Consider the following 18,556-nt stretch of genomic DNA (forward strand, 5'->3'; position numbering starts at 1 on the left):
AGATGGAATATCCGAATAGACCCGGGATGAAGGTATGCAAAGCCACTCGGTCTTGTCGTGGTTGAGTTGAAGTCTGTTCCTCCCCATCCAGACCCGGACCGCCTCCAGGCAACGGGACATCACATTGAGGGCATCACTGGGGTGGTTTGGGGTAGAAAGAAAAAGCTGGGTATCATCAGCATACTGATGATACCCAACTCCAAAGCCACGAATGATCTCACCCAGCGGGTTCATGTAGATGTTGAACAGGAGAGGCGAGAGGACCGACCCCTGAGGAACTCCACAAACGAGAGACCTCGCGGTTGACCTCTGCCCTCCTGTCAACACTGACTGCGAGCGTCCCTGGAGATAGGAGGAGAACCACTGTAAGACTGTGCCTCCCACTCCCAATCCCCTGAGACGCCGCAGCAGGATACCATGGTCGATGGTATCGAAAGCCGCTGAGAGGTCTAATAGGACTAGAACAGAGGAATGACCCCTGTCCCGAGCCCTCCAGAGATCATTCACCAGCGCGACCAATGCCGTCTCCGTGCTGTGCCCGGGCCTGAAACCCGATTGGTACGGGTCTAGATAATCCGCTTCATCCAGGACAGGTTGGAGACCGGACGAAAGTTGTTCAATACAACTGGGTCCAAGGCAGGCTTTTTGAGGAGAGGCCTCACCACCGCCTCTTTCAAGGCGGCAGGGAAGCTACCCTCACTCAAAGAAGCTGATATAACTGCCTGGAACCAGCTGCGTGTCCTCTCCCGGGCTGCATAAACCAGCCAGGAAGGGCATGGGTCCAATAAACATGTTGTGGAGCTCAGCCTCCCCATAATCCTGTCCACTTCCTCCGGAGTCACAGAATCAAACTCCTCCCAGGTGATATCGACAAGACCGCCCGTGTCCTGATCGTCAGACTCTGCCCAGTCAGAGTTCAGACTGGTTCGAGTCCGAGCGATTTTGTCCGACATATGATGGTTAAACTCCTCGGCACGACCCTGCAAGGGTTCCTCCCTCACCTCTTGATTAAGGAGGGAGCGAGTCACCCTAAACAGGGCGGCCGGGCGATTATCTGCGGACGCGATAAGGGTAGCGAAGTGATTAGACCTCGCCACCCTTATCGCAGCGAGATAAGACCTAATATAGGTTCTTAGTCGCAATCGGTCGGATTCGGATCGGCTGGATCTCCAACCGCTCTCTAGGCCCCGTCTTCGACGCTTCATCTCCCGGAGCTTAAAAAGAATAAAAATAAACAAAATGCAACTCTAAGTTGACTGACGGACTGCCTGACTGGACTTACCCGGACAAATGGTTTATTTATCTTACTCCAGCACAGACTTATTTGCGCTCAGGGGTGCCCCCCTCTCCTGGGCGCGACCCGCCTTCCTTTCCATCGTTCCTCTTGATGACGGGCCCAATTAGTGGGACCCTGAGAGATGGCTGGGCAGGGACAGGAGCCTCTTTCGCAAATTTAACAAGAGGTCCCTGGCGTGTTTTTTAGCGAAATATTTTGTGGGGTTAGGGAGGGGTGGGTTTACAGGTTCGGTTGGAAACTTGGGGGGTTCCACCAACCGTTTCTCAGACCAGGTCGGGGATTGATCGCGTCGTGGTGGGGGTTGGGCTGGGGGCCTACGGGGCCCCGGAGCGGGGTGTGGGATTGCCTATTCCCATGGCGGTAGGGAATGGCCGCAGGTGTATGAACAGAGGGCCATATCAATATTCGGGAGCGCGTCCCCGCTGTCTCCAAGCGGTGATGCGCTCCGACCCTCTGATTTCGGCCCGTGGTACCGGGAGCGAGGATGAGCAGCCACCTGAGCTCAGTCTCGTGTATTTTAATGCCAGGTCCGTAATGAATAAGGCTCCTCTCATTCGTGAGCTGATTGAGGAGGAGCACGCGGACCTGGCTTGCATTACGGAGACCTGGTTGGGCCCAGAGGGCGGTGTCCCCCTGGTTGATCTTTGCCCATCAGGCTTCTGGGTGCTGCACCAGCCACGGGCTCAGGGTAGGGGCGGTGGAGTGGCAGTAGTTGTGAGGGAGACCTTATGTCTGCGGGAGGCCACCATAGTCCAGATAGTCGGGTGTGAGTCCCTCCTCCTGAGATGTGGCCCTAGAGCTCAGTTGGGCTTGCTGCTGGTGTACTTTTCGCCTAGTCGTGTAGCAGCAGCCCTGCCTGAGCTTCTCGATATCCTTTCAGGGTTGGTGGTTGAGTTCCCCAAACTTATAGTTTTGGGTGACTTCAACCTACCATCCCTGGGAGGATCATCTGAGTTAGCTTGGGAGTTCATGGCTTCCATGACGGCCATGGACCTGATGCAGGTTATTCAGGGCCCAACTCACGGGGGGGGGGTCATACGCTCGATTTGGTTTTTCTATCCGGACGGTGGTTAGATGATCTTGGTGGGGGTGTTCCCCAATTATTACACCCCTGTCATGGACCGATCATCATCTCCTGCGGTTGGTCTTCCGTTTTGCCACTCCCCGTCGTGGGGTTGCTGGGCCAATGAGATGGTTCCGTCCTAGGCGCCTGATGGACCCTGAGCGGTTCCAGGCGGCGCTTGGGCCCCCACCTGCCTCCTTTGCCCACAACTCGGTCAATGCCCTAGTGGAAGCCTGGGAAAAGGCGGCCACAGAGGCACTCGACCAAGTTGTACCCATGCGGCCCTTGACCCGGTGCAGATCCCAATGGGCTCCATGGTTCTCCATGGAGCTCCGGGAGATGAAGCGTCGGAGACGGGGCCTAGAGAGCTGTTGGAGATCTAGCCGATCCAAATCCGACCGGTTACGACTAAGGTCGTTTACGAGAACTTATCTCGTGGCGATGAGGGTGGCAAGGTCTAACCACTTTGCCACCCTCATCACGTCCGCAGATAATCACCCAGCCGCCCTGTTTAGAGTAACTCGCTCTCTCCTTGATCGGGAGGTGAGGGAGGAACCCTTGCAGGGTCGAGCCGAGGAGTTTAGTCGATTTCTGTCGGACAAAATCGCTCGGATCCGGACTGGTCTGGACTCCGACTGGGCAGAGTCTGACGATGAGGATACAGGCAGCCTTGTCGATGTTATCTGGGAGGAGTTCGATCCTGTGACTCCTGAAGAAGTGGACAAGATCATGGGGAAGCTGAGCTCCACCACGTGTTTGTTGGACCCGTGTCCCTCCTGGCTGACTTATGCGGCTTGGGATGGGACACGAAGCTGGCTCCAGGCAGTGATTACTGCCTCTTTGAGTGAGGGTAGCTTTCCCGCCGCCTTGAAGAACGCGGTGGTGAGACCCCTCCTCAAGAAGCCTGCCTTGGACCCAGCAATATTAAACAACTTTCGTCCGGTCTCCAACCTTCGCTTTCTGGCGAAGGTTGTTGAGAGCGTGGTGGCGCAACAGCTCCCTTTGTTCTTGGATGAAGCTGACTATCTAGACCCGTACCAATCGGGTTTCAGGCCCGGGTACAGCACGGAGACGGCATTGGTCGCGCTGGTGAATGATCTCTGGCGGGCTCGGGACAGGGGTTGCTCCTCTGTCCTAGTCCTTTTAGACCTCTCAGTGGCTTTTGATACCATCGACCATGGTATCTTGCTGCGACGTCTCAGGGGGTTGGGAGTGGGAGGCACTGTTTTGCAGTGGTTCTCCTCCTACCTTCTGGGACGTTCGCAGTCGGTGTTGGCAGGGGGGCAGAGGTCGACCTTGAGGCCTCTCATTTGTGGAGTCCCTCAGGGATCGGTCCTCTCGCCTCTCCTGTTCAACATCTACATGAAGCCGCTGGGCAAGATCATTCGTGGTGATACCCAGCTTTTTATTTCGACCCCAAACCACCCCAGTGATGCCCTCGACGTGATGTCCCGCTGCCTGGAGGCGGTCTGGGTCTGGATGGGGAGGAACAGGCTTCGGCTCAACCCTGACAAGACTGAGTGGCTGTTCGTGCCGGCATCCCGGGAAATTCCGATTATTCCATCTCTGGCCATGGGGGTGAGCTATTACCCCCGGTAGATAGGGCACGCAACGTGGGGGTCCTTCTAGATTCACAGCTCTCTTTGGAAGAGCATATTGGAGCTGTGACTAGGGGGGCCTTTGCCCAGGTTCGCCTGGTGTGCCAGTTGCGACCCTATCTGGACCGGGATGCCTTGCGTACAGTCACTCATGCGCTCGTGACCTCTCGTCTAGACTACTGTAATGCTCTCTACATGGGCTGCCCTTGAAGTCCACTCGGAGGCTTCAACTGGTGCAGAATGCAGCCGCGCGAGTTGTACTGGGAATTTCCTGATACTCCCATGTTACACCTTTGCTCAGCGAGCTGCATTGGCTGCCGGTTGCCCTCCGGGTGAAATTCAAGGTGTTGATAATGACTTACAAAGCCCTACATGGCATGGGTCCGGATTACCTACGGCAACACCTGCGGCCGGCGTCAACTTCCCTCCGTCCAGTGCGCTCCCACAGAGAGGGCCTCCTCAGGGTGCCTCCGATCAAAGAATGCCGATTGGTGGCCCCCAGGGGGAGGGCATTCTCTGTGGGCGCGCCAGACCTGTGGAACCGTTTGCCGGTTGAGCTCCGGATGGCCCCCGACCTTCGCTCCTTCCGGCACGATCTAAAAACGTATTTATTTGGGCAATCTGACCTGGTCTGATGGGTTAGGGTTGGGGTTTTAAGCATGTTCTTAATTATTGTGTTAAATTTTAAATTTGGGCATTATATTTAATTGTATTTTAACTTTTATATTCTCTTTTTATATTTATTGCCCTGTACACCGCCCTGAGTCCTTCGGGAGAAGGGCGGTATAAAAATATAATAAATAAAATAAAATAAATAAGTGCAGGAAACAATGTAAACTATTTAAAATTTTTGAGAGCTTCAAAGATGGATTTAAATCTTAAAATACAGGATGTTTTTCCCCTGGAGATGAAACAATAATATGGTAAAAGGAAAGACTTCTTATGAAGGACCTGTTGTGACTCAGGGTCAGCCTGTGGGTCCGGCAGCCGGCTCAGATGTCTCGGATGACTCAGACGAGGGGGAGGAGGAGGGTGTTGAAGACAAACTTGCTGATGATGGCTTGGAGGCTTCGCAGAGCCCCCAGCCAGGCCCCTCTTCTCAGCTGCGTGAGGCCGACAGTGCAGATGATGATGACCCACAGCTGGCCCTGTTCAAGGACGCCCGACGCAGGAGGCAGACCAGTAGAAGCAAGCAGAGAAAGGCTGTGGGACTCCTCGGAAGGAGGCACAGGGAGGCCACGCCCTGAACTCTAATAAAGGGAGTGTTTGGGGAAGGGCTGGTTGCTGAAAGCAACCGCTCCGTTTGAGGATCAAAGTTCCGGTATCTTGTTTCATGTTTTGTTGCTTGTTTGTGTAATAAATCTTGGCAGACGTTTTCCAGCCTCAGACGCTCTCCAGTCTCTACCGTTTGTACAGGGGTTGCCTTTCTGCAAGGCCGGTAGCAGGCTGGTACAGAACAGGACCGTCCATTGACAGGATATCAAACTGAGAGTGTCTGCCTAACTAAATTATTTTAGGGGAATGCGTTTAGGGAAGGTCTTTTAAAATGAGGGTCTAAGTAAGTTTCATATGTGATAAAATTTATTTTAGGAACTTTTCCTCCAAATAATTTAGAACTTTTAAAGTTATACTCCAACACTTCAAACTGAGTTTGGAAACAGATTGTTTCCCAGGACAATTTCTGAATCACTGGCATCTGATTACACTGACCAGTATCAGCTAGTAGTTCAGTATTTTTATTTTTGGAGTGGCTAAAATTTCTGAAAAGAAATCTAATAATCTGTCCTGGTGATTACTAGAGAATAGATATTAGGCTAATATTGTCCAGAATCAACAGGAAGTAACATATTGAAAACTGAAATAAGATGCTCTTAATCTCCAGTAAACTAATTGATTCAAAAACACCTCAAAGTGCACATCTCTTCTATCAGAGGTGTGCACTTGATCACAACTGAAGATCGATCACAACTGAAGTGGGTAGATTTTTTTTGCCATTTAAAAGTCACATCTGGATTATTAGGTGAAAGAAAAATATAAAAATATATGTAATCTAGGTAGCGATGATAACATCAAATGACTTCTTTCAGCACTTTAAAGTACTTGACCTAAAGCATGGGAAATAAACTGGAAACACTTTTGTTATTAGGAAGTAGAACATAAGTCACTCAGCACCACTTTCTGATTCTAGGAACAGAATCATGGCAAGAGTGCTCTTAATTCTGAAAGCCGATCCTGAAAAATATAACTGCAGTAGAGGAATAACTCAGCCAGGCTCATTTTCATCTTTTGCTCCAGCCTTTCATTCTGCCTCAGGCTTATTTTTGTGATGGGATAAACTGCTTTTGGCATTTTTAAAATGATTGGGTTTACTATATTTTCAAAGTTTATTTTCTATTGTTATGTTTTGTATTTTTCATTTAGTTTCAGGTAATGGCAGAATATAAATCCAGGAACTAAACTTGCTTATTTTCTCTATCAGGCACTTGGTACGTAACCATTCGAATAAGATGACTACCAAGCGACATAAGGTAGAGTCATGTTCATTTTTCTGGGTTTAATAGAAAAAAATATTCTCGGTGTAAAGATTAACTAATTTATTCTTAGCTATTTCTAAAGGTAGAATAACCTGAAACTAGCAGTTAACTAACTTGTATCATGCTAAGATACTTCCCATGATATTTTGTCATTATCTGTGTATATTTTTCTGCTGATAATCATGTGGGAATATAACATCATCAATTTTTCTTCCTAAATGTATAAGGGAAGGCTGAATAAAAGTAGTCTTTGATTTATGACTGTAACTGGCCCTGGAATTTCAGTTGTAAGTCATGACGGATGTAAAGTGGTCAGCATGCGACTGCTAGATTATAAAACCCTTTCTGTGGTGGGTTATTAAGCAAACACTGCAGCTGTTAAGTGGACCCATTGTTTGCTATGGAGCAGTTTTAGCCAAAAACCATAAGTAAATTCCTGGTATCTGGCAAAAATATAAATTGCGGTCACATGATCATGTAATGCCACAACAGCCATAAATACGGACTGGTTGTAGAGTGCCCGGAATGCAGTCATGTGACCACACTGGGTGTGGTTTTTGGAAAGTTGTAAATCTCTTTTGCAAAGTTCATGGTAATTTTACGTGGTCGCTAAGCAACTGATCATAAGTCGAAGTTTACTTATATGTGCTTTAAGTGACATAACAGAAAGCTTGTGAGATAATTTAGGAGATGATTCACAGTCGTGATTGTTACAAAACAGACTCTGGCAGTCTCAGTTCACAGACCCAGCTCAGCTCATGCAGGTTTTCCATCCAGCTCACTATAGAGGAACAGTAAGCGTTCCCCAAAGACCTCTCTTCCCCCTCTCCTCCCCCCATGAGTGTCCTCAGGAATAAGTCTTGTTTCCAGTCAGTTGCCGCTTTTAAGATAACCCCAGTTTTCATGATCCAGAAAGAATTCTTTAAGCCTGATGGCTGCAGCGTGCATTTGTGCCACGTGTTGTTTAATTATAAGTATCACAGTTTTACCGTACTGTATTTTAAACTGTTCACAAGAGCAATTTGTCTTTTCATAGCAATCTGAGTTTTCCAGTAACAAGCTAAAGAATGAAGAGCCGGCCTTTGCTAACTATCGGCAAACACATACAGCAAATGAACGTCGCCGTCGAAAAGAAATGAGGGGACTCTTTGAAAAATTGAAAGCAACATTAGGACTGCAGGCTTTTCCAAAGGTTTCCAAATGCTTCATCTTAAAACAAGTTAGTATTTTATGTTTCATGTTGCCATATCAAAGGGAAAAAAACTGGACAGAATTGATTTTAAATATAAAAAAGATGAAAAATATTGTGTAACATTAGTAGTAGACTTATTTAGTACTATGCAAGCTTTCTTTCTTATTTGTTTACTTAAATTTATTGGCCGCCCAATTCAAGTGAAATAATAGTATATTTCAAGCCATTTTCAACATAGGCTTATTCCTGGTGATATTATGGACATATCTCTAACTTTTCCATTGTCTTCTTCCAATATGTTTTTTTTTAAATTTCCCAATCTAGTTTGCAATACTGGTATTCCTTGTTGGACTGCCATCCAAGTGCTAACTAGGATTCAGTTCTGCTTTATATTTTGAGATCAGCTTAGATTGACTAAATGTTAGCAGCTTAGTAAGCTAATTGGAAATTGGAACCTAAGCAATGCCATCCCTGTTTCTAATTCCAGTGTTACTTTTTAAAAATAATACTTTTTAGTTGTCTGGATTTTTTCTGATTTTTTTTTTAAAACTTCCTTGCAAATATCTTGAAGTGCCTAATGTCTAGTGTAATGAAAAGAAAGACTAGGGGTGACATGATAGTCGTGTTCCAATATTTAAGGGACTGCCACAAAGAAGAGGAGGTCAAACTATTCTTCAAAACACCTGAAGGCAAGACAAGAAACAATGGTTGGAAACTAATGAAGGAGAGAAGCAATCTAGAACTAAGGAGAAATTTCCTGACAGCGAAATTAAGCAAATTAATTAGTGGAACGACTTGCCTCTGGAGGCTGTGGGTGTTCCCACACTGGAGGCTTTTAAAAATAGATTGGACAACTACCGTATTTGACTAAAATACTGCCTGAGCAGGGGGTTGGACTATAAGGCCTCCAAGGTCCCTTCAAACTCTGTTATCCTGTTATATAACTCATGAACTAAAATTGGAGATTTTTCCAAGTTTAACTGATCAGTTGCTTCCTCATTGTATTTTTTGCTAAAACAAAACCTGTATAATTGCCCTCTTTTGTGCTAGCATATGACTTGGAGCTTATTTTGCTTAATTTTAATTCCCTTCAAAAAACAATTAAAATAATTTACTGAGATGAAGCCATTGCTGTTCAGATATATTCTGCTGGAAATTAAAAATACTTTGTTTTTCAGGCCTTGGAAGAGATCCAGGGTCTGACAGATCAAGCAGACAAACTCACAGGACAAAAGAACTCGTTGTTGCACACGCAGGATACCTTGGTTCGTAAAGTATCTGCACTTTCAGGTGAGATGTCAGAGAGAGATACTACAACTGAAGTATAGTTGTCAAATATATGAATGGTCCTAAAATAGAAGCTGGAAGCTGCTACAGAGGGGAAGATGGGAAAACCTTCAAGGAATTATGAACTGAATCTACGATCATAAAACATAATAAAATGATTTTTCCATACAGGTAATCCTCAATGTACAACCACAATTGACTCTTAAAAATTCTGTTACAAAACAGTACAGTTGTTAATTGAATTTTGTCGAACTTTATGACCTTTCTCACCATTCTTGTTAAGTGAACCACTGCAGATATTAAGTTAATAACATGGTTGTTAAGTGAATCTGGCTTCCCCATTGGTTTTGCTTATGAGAAGGTCGCAAAAAGTGATCACGTGACCCTAGAACACGGCAACTGTCACAAATACATGCCAGCTGCGAAGCTTCTAAATTTTGATCATGTGACCGTGGGGATGCTACAACAGTCCTAAGTGTGAAAAATGGTCCTAAGTCCCTTTTTCAATGTTGGAACTTTGAAGGGTCACTGAACGTTTGTAATGATCACTAAATGTTCGTAACCACTAAATGGTTGTAAACTGAGGATTACCTGTATAATGCAGTAATATTATGTAACTGAGAGCCAGTTTGATATATTGGTTAAGATCTAAGAAACCCGGAGACCCTGAGTTCTGAGTCTGCCTTAGATATGAAAGCCAGCTGAGTGTCCTTGGGCCAGTTACTCTCTCTCAGTCCAGGTCACCTCATAGGGTTGTTGTTGTGGGGAAAGTAGGAGACAGGAATAGTAGGTTCACACCCTTATATATAGAAAGGCAGGATTAAAAATAAAATCCAATAAGTAATCATAATTTACTCCACCAAGACCCCAAGAATGTTTATGATGGGGAAAGAAAGACTAAAAACAATTGCATTTGGGCTAGCATATAATTTCCCTTGCAAGTTTAGACTTTTGTAAGTATGTTAGTTATGAAACCTACTACTTTCACCTCTAGGAAAGACACAAGAAGTAGTCTTGAAGAAGTTAGAATACATTTATGCCAAGCAGAAAGCAGTAGCGGTTCTAAAAGGGAAGCAGAGTGAACAAACCAATCCTACAAAGATGATTGAAACCACAGAGACGGCTAGTCCTTTGGTGGAAAACGATCCTACTTCTGTCCTTGAAGAGGTGAAGCCAGTGGTCTTATCCAACCAACGTACAAAACCATTGATACTTTCCAGGAAAGGAAACCATGTCACAGGTAAGCTAAAGAAACATAGGGATAATTGATGTAGACAAAATTAAGTTTTTCACCATAAGATATTTTTGAACGTAGTGCGTCTCATGTCTAAAATGCATTGCTCTGTTACATAATCACAACCTTGGTATTAAAAAAGAAAACTTGCAATGGCATTTCTCGGCATCCCCATGGTCATAGGAGCGTGATTTCTGACATTGCCCAATAGGCAAAGTCAATGGGAAGCCAGCAGGAAATTGCAGTCATGTGAAGTCATCACTTATCGATAGCAATTGGAACTGTCATCACTAGGTAGCATGGTCAAGGGACATCACACTTTATAACTGCCACTTAGCAATAGTAATCCCAATTACAGGACTACCTGCAATTTATTTATCAGCATAGTAAGATAATAAATTAACACAGCATCCACTGTGGTGTATGAAATACTATAGTGGTACTGCAAAGTTGCTTTAAAGTTTTTTTTATTGCTTTTGATGTTTAAAATTTTAAGTGTGCTCTGAAATGTGTTTTTATAGAAAAACAGTAGTAGTTTATGGGAATAAACGTAAAGGGAATGCCAAGATAAATAGAATTCCTTGTTATTTGTGTACGTATCCCAGCATTTCTTTATCATGGCTTTCTTACAGGAGACCTACCTCCTTCTATAACATTAACCAATGCCAACCTTTTAGTGACTACAAATGGCCAGGTTCTGGCATTCAGGAGCTCATTGGTGCCAAGACAGGTTACTGCCCTGCCTTCTACACTTCTACCAGCCGAAGTAAAATCAGAAGCTGAGGGCAATGATGAAAAAGAGCAGTCAGGTAAGATGAGAAAACAACTTAAAAAAATAAGTTGAACCTAGCCTTGGTTCTGGCACGAAGCTTTCTAAATTGTCCATGTCTACAAAGTGGAAATTTTTATCACTTGTCTCATCTATAGGTAGTCCTCATAAAAAATAGAAGATGCAGAGATAAAAAAAATATAAAGAAAAAAAGAGACAAAAAATAAGGATACGTCAAAATAAAATAAATATATAAAGGGATGATTTCCCCCTTCGTATAAGTATAAACAATTTTAGAATTTATCACATCTTAAAATACAACAGATGTTCTCCTCCCATATTCTAACTCTTACCTATAAATAAATCCTTAAAGCTTAAATCCTGATCAACACAATTCCATTAAGGGTTACCAAAGATAACAACAGATCTATTTAACCTTAATCAAATAAACCAACTTTATATTTCTTCCTTTTTCTTTTAACAGTCTTGATCTTTAGTCCCATCAATACTGTCCTAGAATTTGGTTTCTCTCTCTCTCTCTCTCTCTCTCTCTCTCTCTCTCTCTCTCTCTCTCTCTCTCTCTCTCTCTCTCTCTGTGTGTGTGTGTGTTTTGTCCTTCTCACAGAATTCTTCAAAGTTTTAACAAGCCTCTTGTAAAACCAACATAGGAAAATTACCCAACTCGCTATTTCAGTTTATTCTCTTTATATCTCTTAAGACATTAGCTAGTTTTTATTTTGTTTTGTTTTTGTGGAAGGAGGGGGGAGTTGTATGTCCAGTGTAACATCTTTTCCTATATCATTCTTATAGCCTGTTATTTTTAAATCCACTTTCAGATCAGTCTCAATCTCTTCCGGTAAGGAAAGAATGACAACTAAAACGTTACTCTTTCCCTTTGAAAACAGGCATTTTCAAACTTGCCTAGCAAAATATCAATCAATGTTTTCTCTGGGCAAAAGCTTCCTCCTCCTTGATTTACTTTTCTGACATTGAGTGAGAGATCATTACTTTTCCATGCTGAGGTAGTCCATGTTGTGAAACAGTCGATCGCTGCTAGCTCTTCTGCTGCTAAAACTATGACAGGCTGTGCTGTAATGCATAACTGCCGTTCAACAGTCAGTTTTGGACTAAGGACTTGCAGCTTGATGGCAAAGGTCTCTTTCATTCCAAAATGAATGTGTGCGCCTGTCTCTATAATTTTTATTCTTCTGGGAGACTAGCAGACTCAGGAAAAAAATCTCTCTTGTTTTTGCTAATAGGATAATTGAAAGGCTGTCAAAGCAATTATCATGTTCAACCTTTACCTACCATAATTAAGATGGAGTAGCTGTGAATTTCATGCTTCTCCCTTCCTTCCTCTGGGCTGAGGTCCCTCTTTTGCAACAGTCCTTTCTCCTCTTCTGTTTTCCCAGTGTTTGTTTGGCATTTCATCACATGGACATTCCAGGTTTGGAGACCAACTTTGTCATTTTCTATGGACTTTTGATACACTATGATTTTTTATTACTTCGTGGACTTTATTCTCTGGAACTCTGGAATACACTTCTATTCTTCTAATTATTCCTCTTAGGCCAGATAGTTCACATGATTACCAACAGCCTTATAGCATTTGAATAAGCAAGGCAGAAGAAAACCACCACTGCTTCTCTGCATCAGCCTTTTATTACATGCATTCTGTGGGTCACAGTAGCACTCTGATGGGTGCTTTGAATTAGTTGATTTACATAACTTTGGAGCGCTAGTAGAATGTTTCTATCTCTTCCTTTAGTTGGACCTGCTAGCCCTAAGAACTGCTAGTGCCATCAATGGCAGGGAAACCATCAGTCACTAATCTCATGGGAAATGCTGCTGTTATTGCTGGTAAACCAAATGGGGACCAATATTACTCAAGATTTGTATCTTTGTGATAGCCCACCTCTTGGAATTCACCCACTTGTATTTTGTTTTATACAAACAGAATCTCTCTCTCTCTCTCTCTCTCTCACACACACACACACACACACACACACACACACACACACACACACACACTATACATGCCTGGGGAGACAGTGCGGAGGGGGGGAAAATCTGTTGAAGAGGTTAGTGACTTTAGTTTGGAGACAGACTAGAATGATTGGAATAATATTTATTTATTTATTTATTTATTTTATTGGATTTCTATACCGCCCTTCTCCCTAGGGACTCAGGGCGGTTCACAGGGCATATATAAATAAGTATACAAAAATTAAAAGAAAATTAAACCATGCCCAAATTAAAATATAACAATAGTGAAATAAAAACCAATTAAAAACCCAAATACCCCTTCAGGCCAGACCAGCTAACTCGAACAAATGGGTCTTCAACCCGCGACGGAAGGATCGGAGGTCCGATGCCATCCGGAGCTCAACCGGCAGTTGGTTCCATAGTGCCGGGGCACCCACAGAGAAGGCCCTCCCCCTGGGGGCCACCAGTCAACATTCCCTGACTGGAGGCACCCTGAGGAGGCCCTCTCTGTGGGCACGCACAGGGCGGAGGGGAGTTGACGCCGGCAGCAGGTGGTCCTCGAGGTATCCCAGACCCATGCCATGTAAGGACTTAAAGATCATAACCAAGACCTTGAACCTCACCCGGAAGACAACTGGTAACCAATGCAGCTCGCGGAGCAAAGGTGTAACATGGGAGTACCGGGAAACTCCCAAGACAACTCTCGCGGCCGCATTCTGTACCAGTTGGAGCCTCCGAGTGGTCTTCAAGGGAAGCCCCATGTAGAGACCGCCCTGAGTCCCTTGGGAGAAGGGCGGTATAGAAATCTCAATAAAATAAAAATAAATAAAAAAATAAATACAGTAGTCTAGGCGAGAGGTCACGAGCGCATGAGTGACCGTACACAGGGCATCCCGGTCCAGATAGGGCCGCAACTGGCGCACCAGGCGAACCTGGGCGAAAGCCCCCCTAGTCACGGCTACTACATGATCTTCCAGGGTAAGTCGTGAATCTAGGAGGACTCCCAAGTTGCGAGCCCTATCCACGGGGGGTAAGAGCTCACCCCCCATAGAAAGGGATGGAACATTTTGAATATTGGAATCCTTCAATCAGTAATCTGATTTTGTTTTCTTCAGCCCTAGCAGAAAATGAAGATTCATTCTTGATGCCAAGAATCGTGAATGTGACATCACTAGCTACTGAAGAAGAAACTTATTTAAATCTAGATGCAAATAAAGGACCTCATACAATGCTAACTACAGATTCCCGAGCATCTGAGCTTTCCATGCAAGTTTTACCTCAGGAAACATCCAATCATAAATGCAAAGAAAACGAAGAAGGTTCTGAAAAAGAGAGAAATGTTATTGGAACAACACAAGAACTGCTTCAGGAAAAATACAGTTTTCCACAAATACTAAATGTCTCCAGTTTAAAGGGCTTCCCAGAAACAAAGCTGTGCTTTGAAGAATTAACTGTAAGCCAGACGTGGGCCAAAGAGGGAGGAGGAGGAGGAGGAGGAGGAGGAGGAGGAGGAGGAGGAGGAGATTATCAAAAATCAAAGAATCCCTCATTCCAAAAACCACAGGTTAACAAAGCCAAGGACTCTGGGTCAAAAATGGAACTGCAGCAAGTTCCTTCTGTAATACATGAACCAACAGTGGATACAAGCAGTTCAATAGATATAGAGGAGAATGGTGATACAGATGAAACTCTGACCTCACTTCTGAACGAAATTGCATTCCTCAATCAGCAGCTGAGTGATGATGCTTCAGACATACCAGAACTTTCCAATCCCCTGAGTTCTAGCTTTTCTCTAGCAGATACGGAAAGTCGGCAGGAATCAAATTCAGCAAGTAGCTCTGCCTTCCAATTTAGTACAATGGGTGGGAATTTTAAGGATCTTTCTATGATTCAAGACAATGGTGATTCTATAACTCCTCTCTTTCTTCACTTGGATGATGATGATTTTCCTGTTGGTAATAAAAATGCTGGAGAGGTTTCATCAGAACCTGATGCTTTAAAAATCATGCTAGGCTCCGAAGTAAAGGACAGAAATTCCAACCTGTTAAAAATCAACGGAAGTGGAAAAAACAAGGAATCCTCAGCAAAGACAAGAAGTGTTTCACCTCCCATTCTTCATATGAAAACTAATTTAGAAGCTGGCACATCTGACATGTCATGGAGGCCTATGCCCAAATTGGCACCACTGGGATTAAAAACTGCTAATCACTCATTAGATTCTGAAGGACAAAGTACTAAAGTGATGCCTGCACTGGCACCTGTTGCTCCAAAAGAGAAGAAATTGGCACAGTCGGCAATTAATCCAAATCAGGATTCAACAGCAACAAACACAAAATCAACTGCAGTGACAAAATCAAATTAATTATTGTGACTTTAACTTCAGATTTTAATATTTTCTTTCTGACTTGAAATTTAATTTAGATGTAGGATACACATATGCATTTGGCTGCTTGCATTACATTGCCATATATTGTAAAAAGTATGCATGTAATTTATGGAAACAATTTTGTACTAGAGGCTAAGAAGTCAAAAAATTAAGAGACTATCCAGATAGATGAATAATGCAAATGCTTCATTTATCTGTTATTTTGGTAGAACTCTTGTAAAAATATGTTGAGGCTCTTGGAACAGTTTACATGTTTGAGAGCATTCATTCTGGGAAGAAAAAAATGCAGAATTAAATTATTTTCTTCATAATGTAGTGAAAATTTTAACTGCTTTGCTTAAGCTCCAGTGGAGTTGCTCTTAAATTGGCAGGAAAGTTGTCATGGTTATTTCCTTTTTATGACATTGCCACAGAATATCTTTTTAAAAGTATTTTTAAAAAATCAGGAATGTAAGTGGTTTGTATAAATATATTATGTGTTCAGGAGCTCAGATGAAAGCATTTCAGCAACAAAGTGTTTTCTGTAATACAATGTTGCTTAATTTTGGGGTCCTGTAAAGCACCTGAAGTGTGAGATTTCATAGTGTAAATGATCTATATTTTTGTATACAGATTTTTGTAAGTATGTACAATAATGACATTTTTCATCTAGGAAAAGATATTAAATGTTTCCAAATGATTGTAAATGATATATTTTTCGCTAAATGTGAAGCATTTGAATGCTTTGAAAAAGTTGTTATAGGAAACCTTAAAACCTAGGCATTTTATGTAAGTTCATTAAGAAAGGTAGTAATGCTTCTTGTTACCCCACCATAAAATGTTAAAGCTTTCTTCATTTATTAATATTTGAATATTTCCTTCTCTTATCACATGGATTGAGCTAACTGTTGAAAGTCAGTTTTCTGTATAGGTATGAAAAAACGAGGTGTGCTTATAGTGCAAAGGTTTACATGTAAGAAACAGGCACGAGTCAGAATTACTTCTGAGCTTTTAAAAATATATGCAGAAAAAAAGTGGCTCCTGAACTCTTTCTTTCTCAAAGGTTTTTACAGAAATAACATTGCTGTGTTCATCTGCACTGGCTATTAAATCTTCAGAGAGTTAACTGAATTACAGGTTTAGTTTTCCCTTTATCAAATGCTATTGATTTAAAAGCTTTGTAACATTGGAAAGGAAAAGTTGTCTTAAGTTCTACGCAGTGTGGATTAAACAATTTGTTGTTCTTTGAAGCTGCGCATATTCCCTTATGCTATATTTCAGCTTATTGTAAGGTTTTCTAATGTTTCTTGATTCACTGTGTTTCATTCAGTGCCTTAGGACGTGAAAAGAACTTTTCATACATCACTATTTAATTAAAAACTTGACTGACCTTTTTATTTTTAAGGCTCAGACTCCAATGGAACACAAGCCTTTTAAAGTGTTTTTTTCTGGACACGCAACTGAGAATGTGGTTCCTCTGAGGAGCCTATCCCATAGACATCAGCAGATGGTGTATGAACATCGGCACTGATGGGATCCTTGTATGTAGAGCTGTAAATCAAGGCAGCTCTTATGAGTACATCAACTCCTCCTTGTTAGGATTTCTGACTGTATAAAATCCTGCACTCAGACATCTTGCTTTTTTGGGTGAAAAAGCCTGAAGGAGGCTTGTGGCAATTTGCTTACCTATATTAAATAAACATAAAACAAATTGTGCCAGCCCTTTCTTTTATGAAACTACCATTACACTAGAAATTTGACTAAAACATAACATTTTTTCATTCTTTTTTCTCATTCCTTTTTCCTAGTTTGCTTGTTTTCTGAGCTATAGTACCTGAAGAAAATCCTACCATTCCACATTTCACTTTAGAATAATTTATATCATTACAATTATGGTCATTTGGCCTCTTATTATGACTATTTTAAAGATGCAGTGCATTATAATGTAAATAGGTAGTAAAGGATTTCAGGAAAACATCTATATAAATATTCAAGTGTGATACACAGAACTCTAAAATTCTGATACCCAATCATCTCTTTGAATAGTTTTCATCTGCATTTCAGTGCTCAATTCTAAAGTTTTTAAAACTAATACTAGTACATCCTACAAGACTATTCCCCGTGTATTTCAAAAGTAACCATGATAACAATTATGTATAATTTTTTTAGGAATAATGTGAGACTGAATTTTATAAGTATTTTCTAATCTGACAATTGATTCATTTCACTTTAGCAAGCTTGTAAAATTGATTTTTAATTCATCTGTAAATGACTGAAATGTTTTTAGTAACACAATGTTAGATTATGTTTCTATTATATTTCTTCTTTTTCTGTATCTACTAAAACTGTATTTTTATAGTTATCGAACCATAAAGCCTATCTGAATGAGAAGAGAATCTGTGTAATTAAAATAGTCTCTAACTAGAAAATGGTTTTGAAATATTATTTCTAGGCCAAAAACCAGAGGAGAAGCTGAGAGGATAACAGACTTTACTGAGTTTGATTGATAAAATTCTGGAATAAAATTAGCCTTTGTAAAAAAGAATATTTTGAATTTTTTTTAAAAAAATCTTAGTATTGTTATTGTGATAACGATTGTTAATACTTTGATTTGATTTCTTAATTGAGATTTGTCTCAGTCACCTTTGGGGATACTATTCCTGTACAGAGCTTTGCTTGGAATATTCCAGAATACTTTGGAGAGCTTTGCCCATATCTTAAGTCTTTAAGTAGATGCGGCTGCTTACATTTTCTGGCAGTTATTTCTTTAGTATAACAATAGCATATTGAAATAACTTCTCCAGAACCATTTCTGTTATTTTTCTGTTCTCTTGGTTGTACTAAAACAGACACACACACACCACCACCACCACCCTTCATGGGGCTATGTGACCTAGCAATCTTTCCCAAAGTATTAGAAATGTGCAGCACAGCTTCTCCACTGGACAAACACCCCAGGCTCCTCTGTTTGGATCAACACATGGTGAATTCTTGCCCATACTGCTACATTTTTATATGAGTGTCAAGAAGCAAAAGGTTCTTGTTTAAAGTGCAGAGAATCCATGCAAATTTCAAAAGAATTCCAGCTCATACAGCGCATTTTGAGACGGGTGGAATTTAGTATTATAGTGGTACCATACTTTTTGGTTCTGTACAACCTTATAATAATGATCCTGTGCCGTTACATCAGGATTCCTCAATTCAAATTCAGTTCCCAGTCAGTATTAAACC

General features: G+C 42.2%; 1 protein-coding gene across 1 annotated transcript in view; it reads left to right on the forward strand.

The window, feature by feature from the left end:
- The window catches only part of MGA (MAX dimerization protein MGA), a 69,048-nt gene extending 51,187 nt beyond the window's left edge, over positions 1-17,861 (forward strand). Inside the window, exons 20-25 of the mRNA XM_083365753.1 lie at positions 6,438-6,486; positions 7,529-7,711; positions 8,863-8,974; positions 9,966-10,211; positions 10,838-11,014; positions 14,076-17,861. Coding sequence (XP_083221879.1) covers positions 6,438-6,486; positions 7,529-7,711; positions 8,863-8,974; positions 9,966-10,211; positions 10,838-11,014; positions 14,076-15,322 — 2,014 coding nt within the window. The 3' untranslated portion in view covers positions 15,323-17,861. The remainder of the gene's footprint in view (positions 1-6,437; positions 6,487-7,528; positions 7,712-8,862; positions 8,975-9,965; positions 10,212-10,837; positions 11,015-14,075) is intronic.
- The last annotated feature ends 695 nt before the right edge of the window (positions 17,862-18,556 follow it).

The sequence above is a fragment of the Vipera ursinii genome, assembly GCF_947247035.1.
Source record: "Vipera ursinii genome assembly, chromosome: 1".
Lineage (NCBI taxonomy): Eukaryota > Metazoa > Chordata > Lepidosauria > Squamata > Viperidae > Vipera > Vipera ursinii.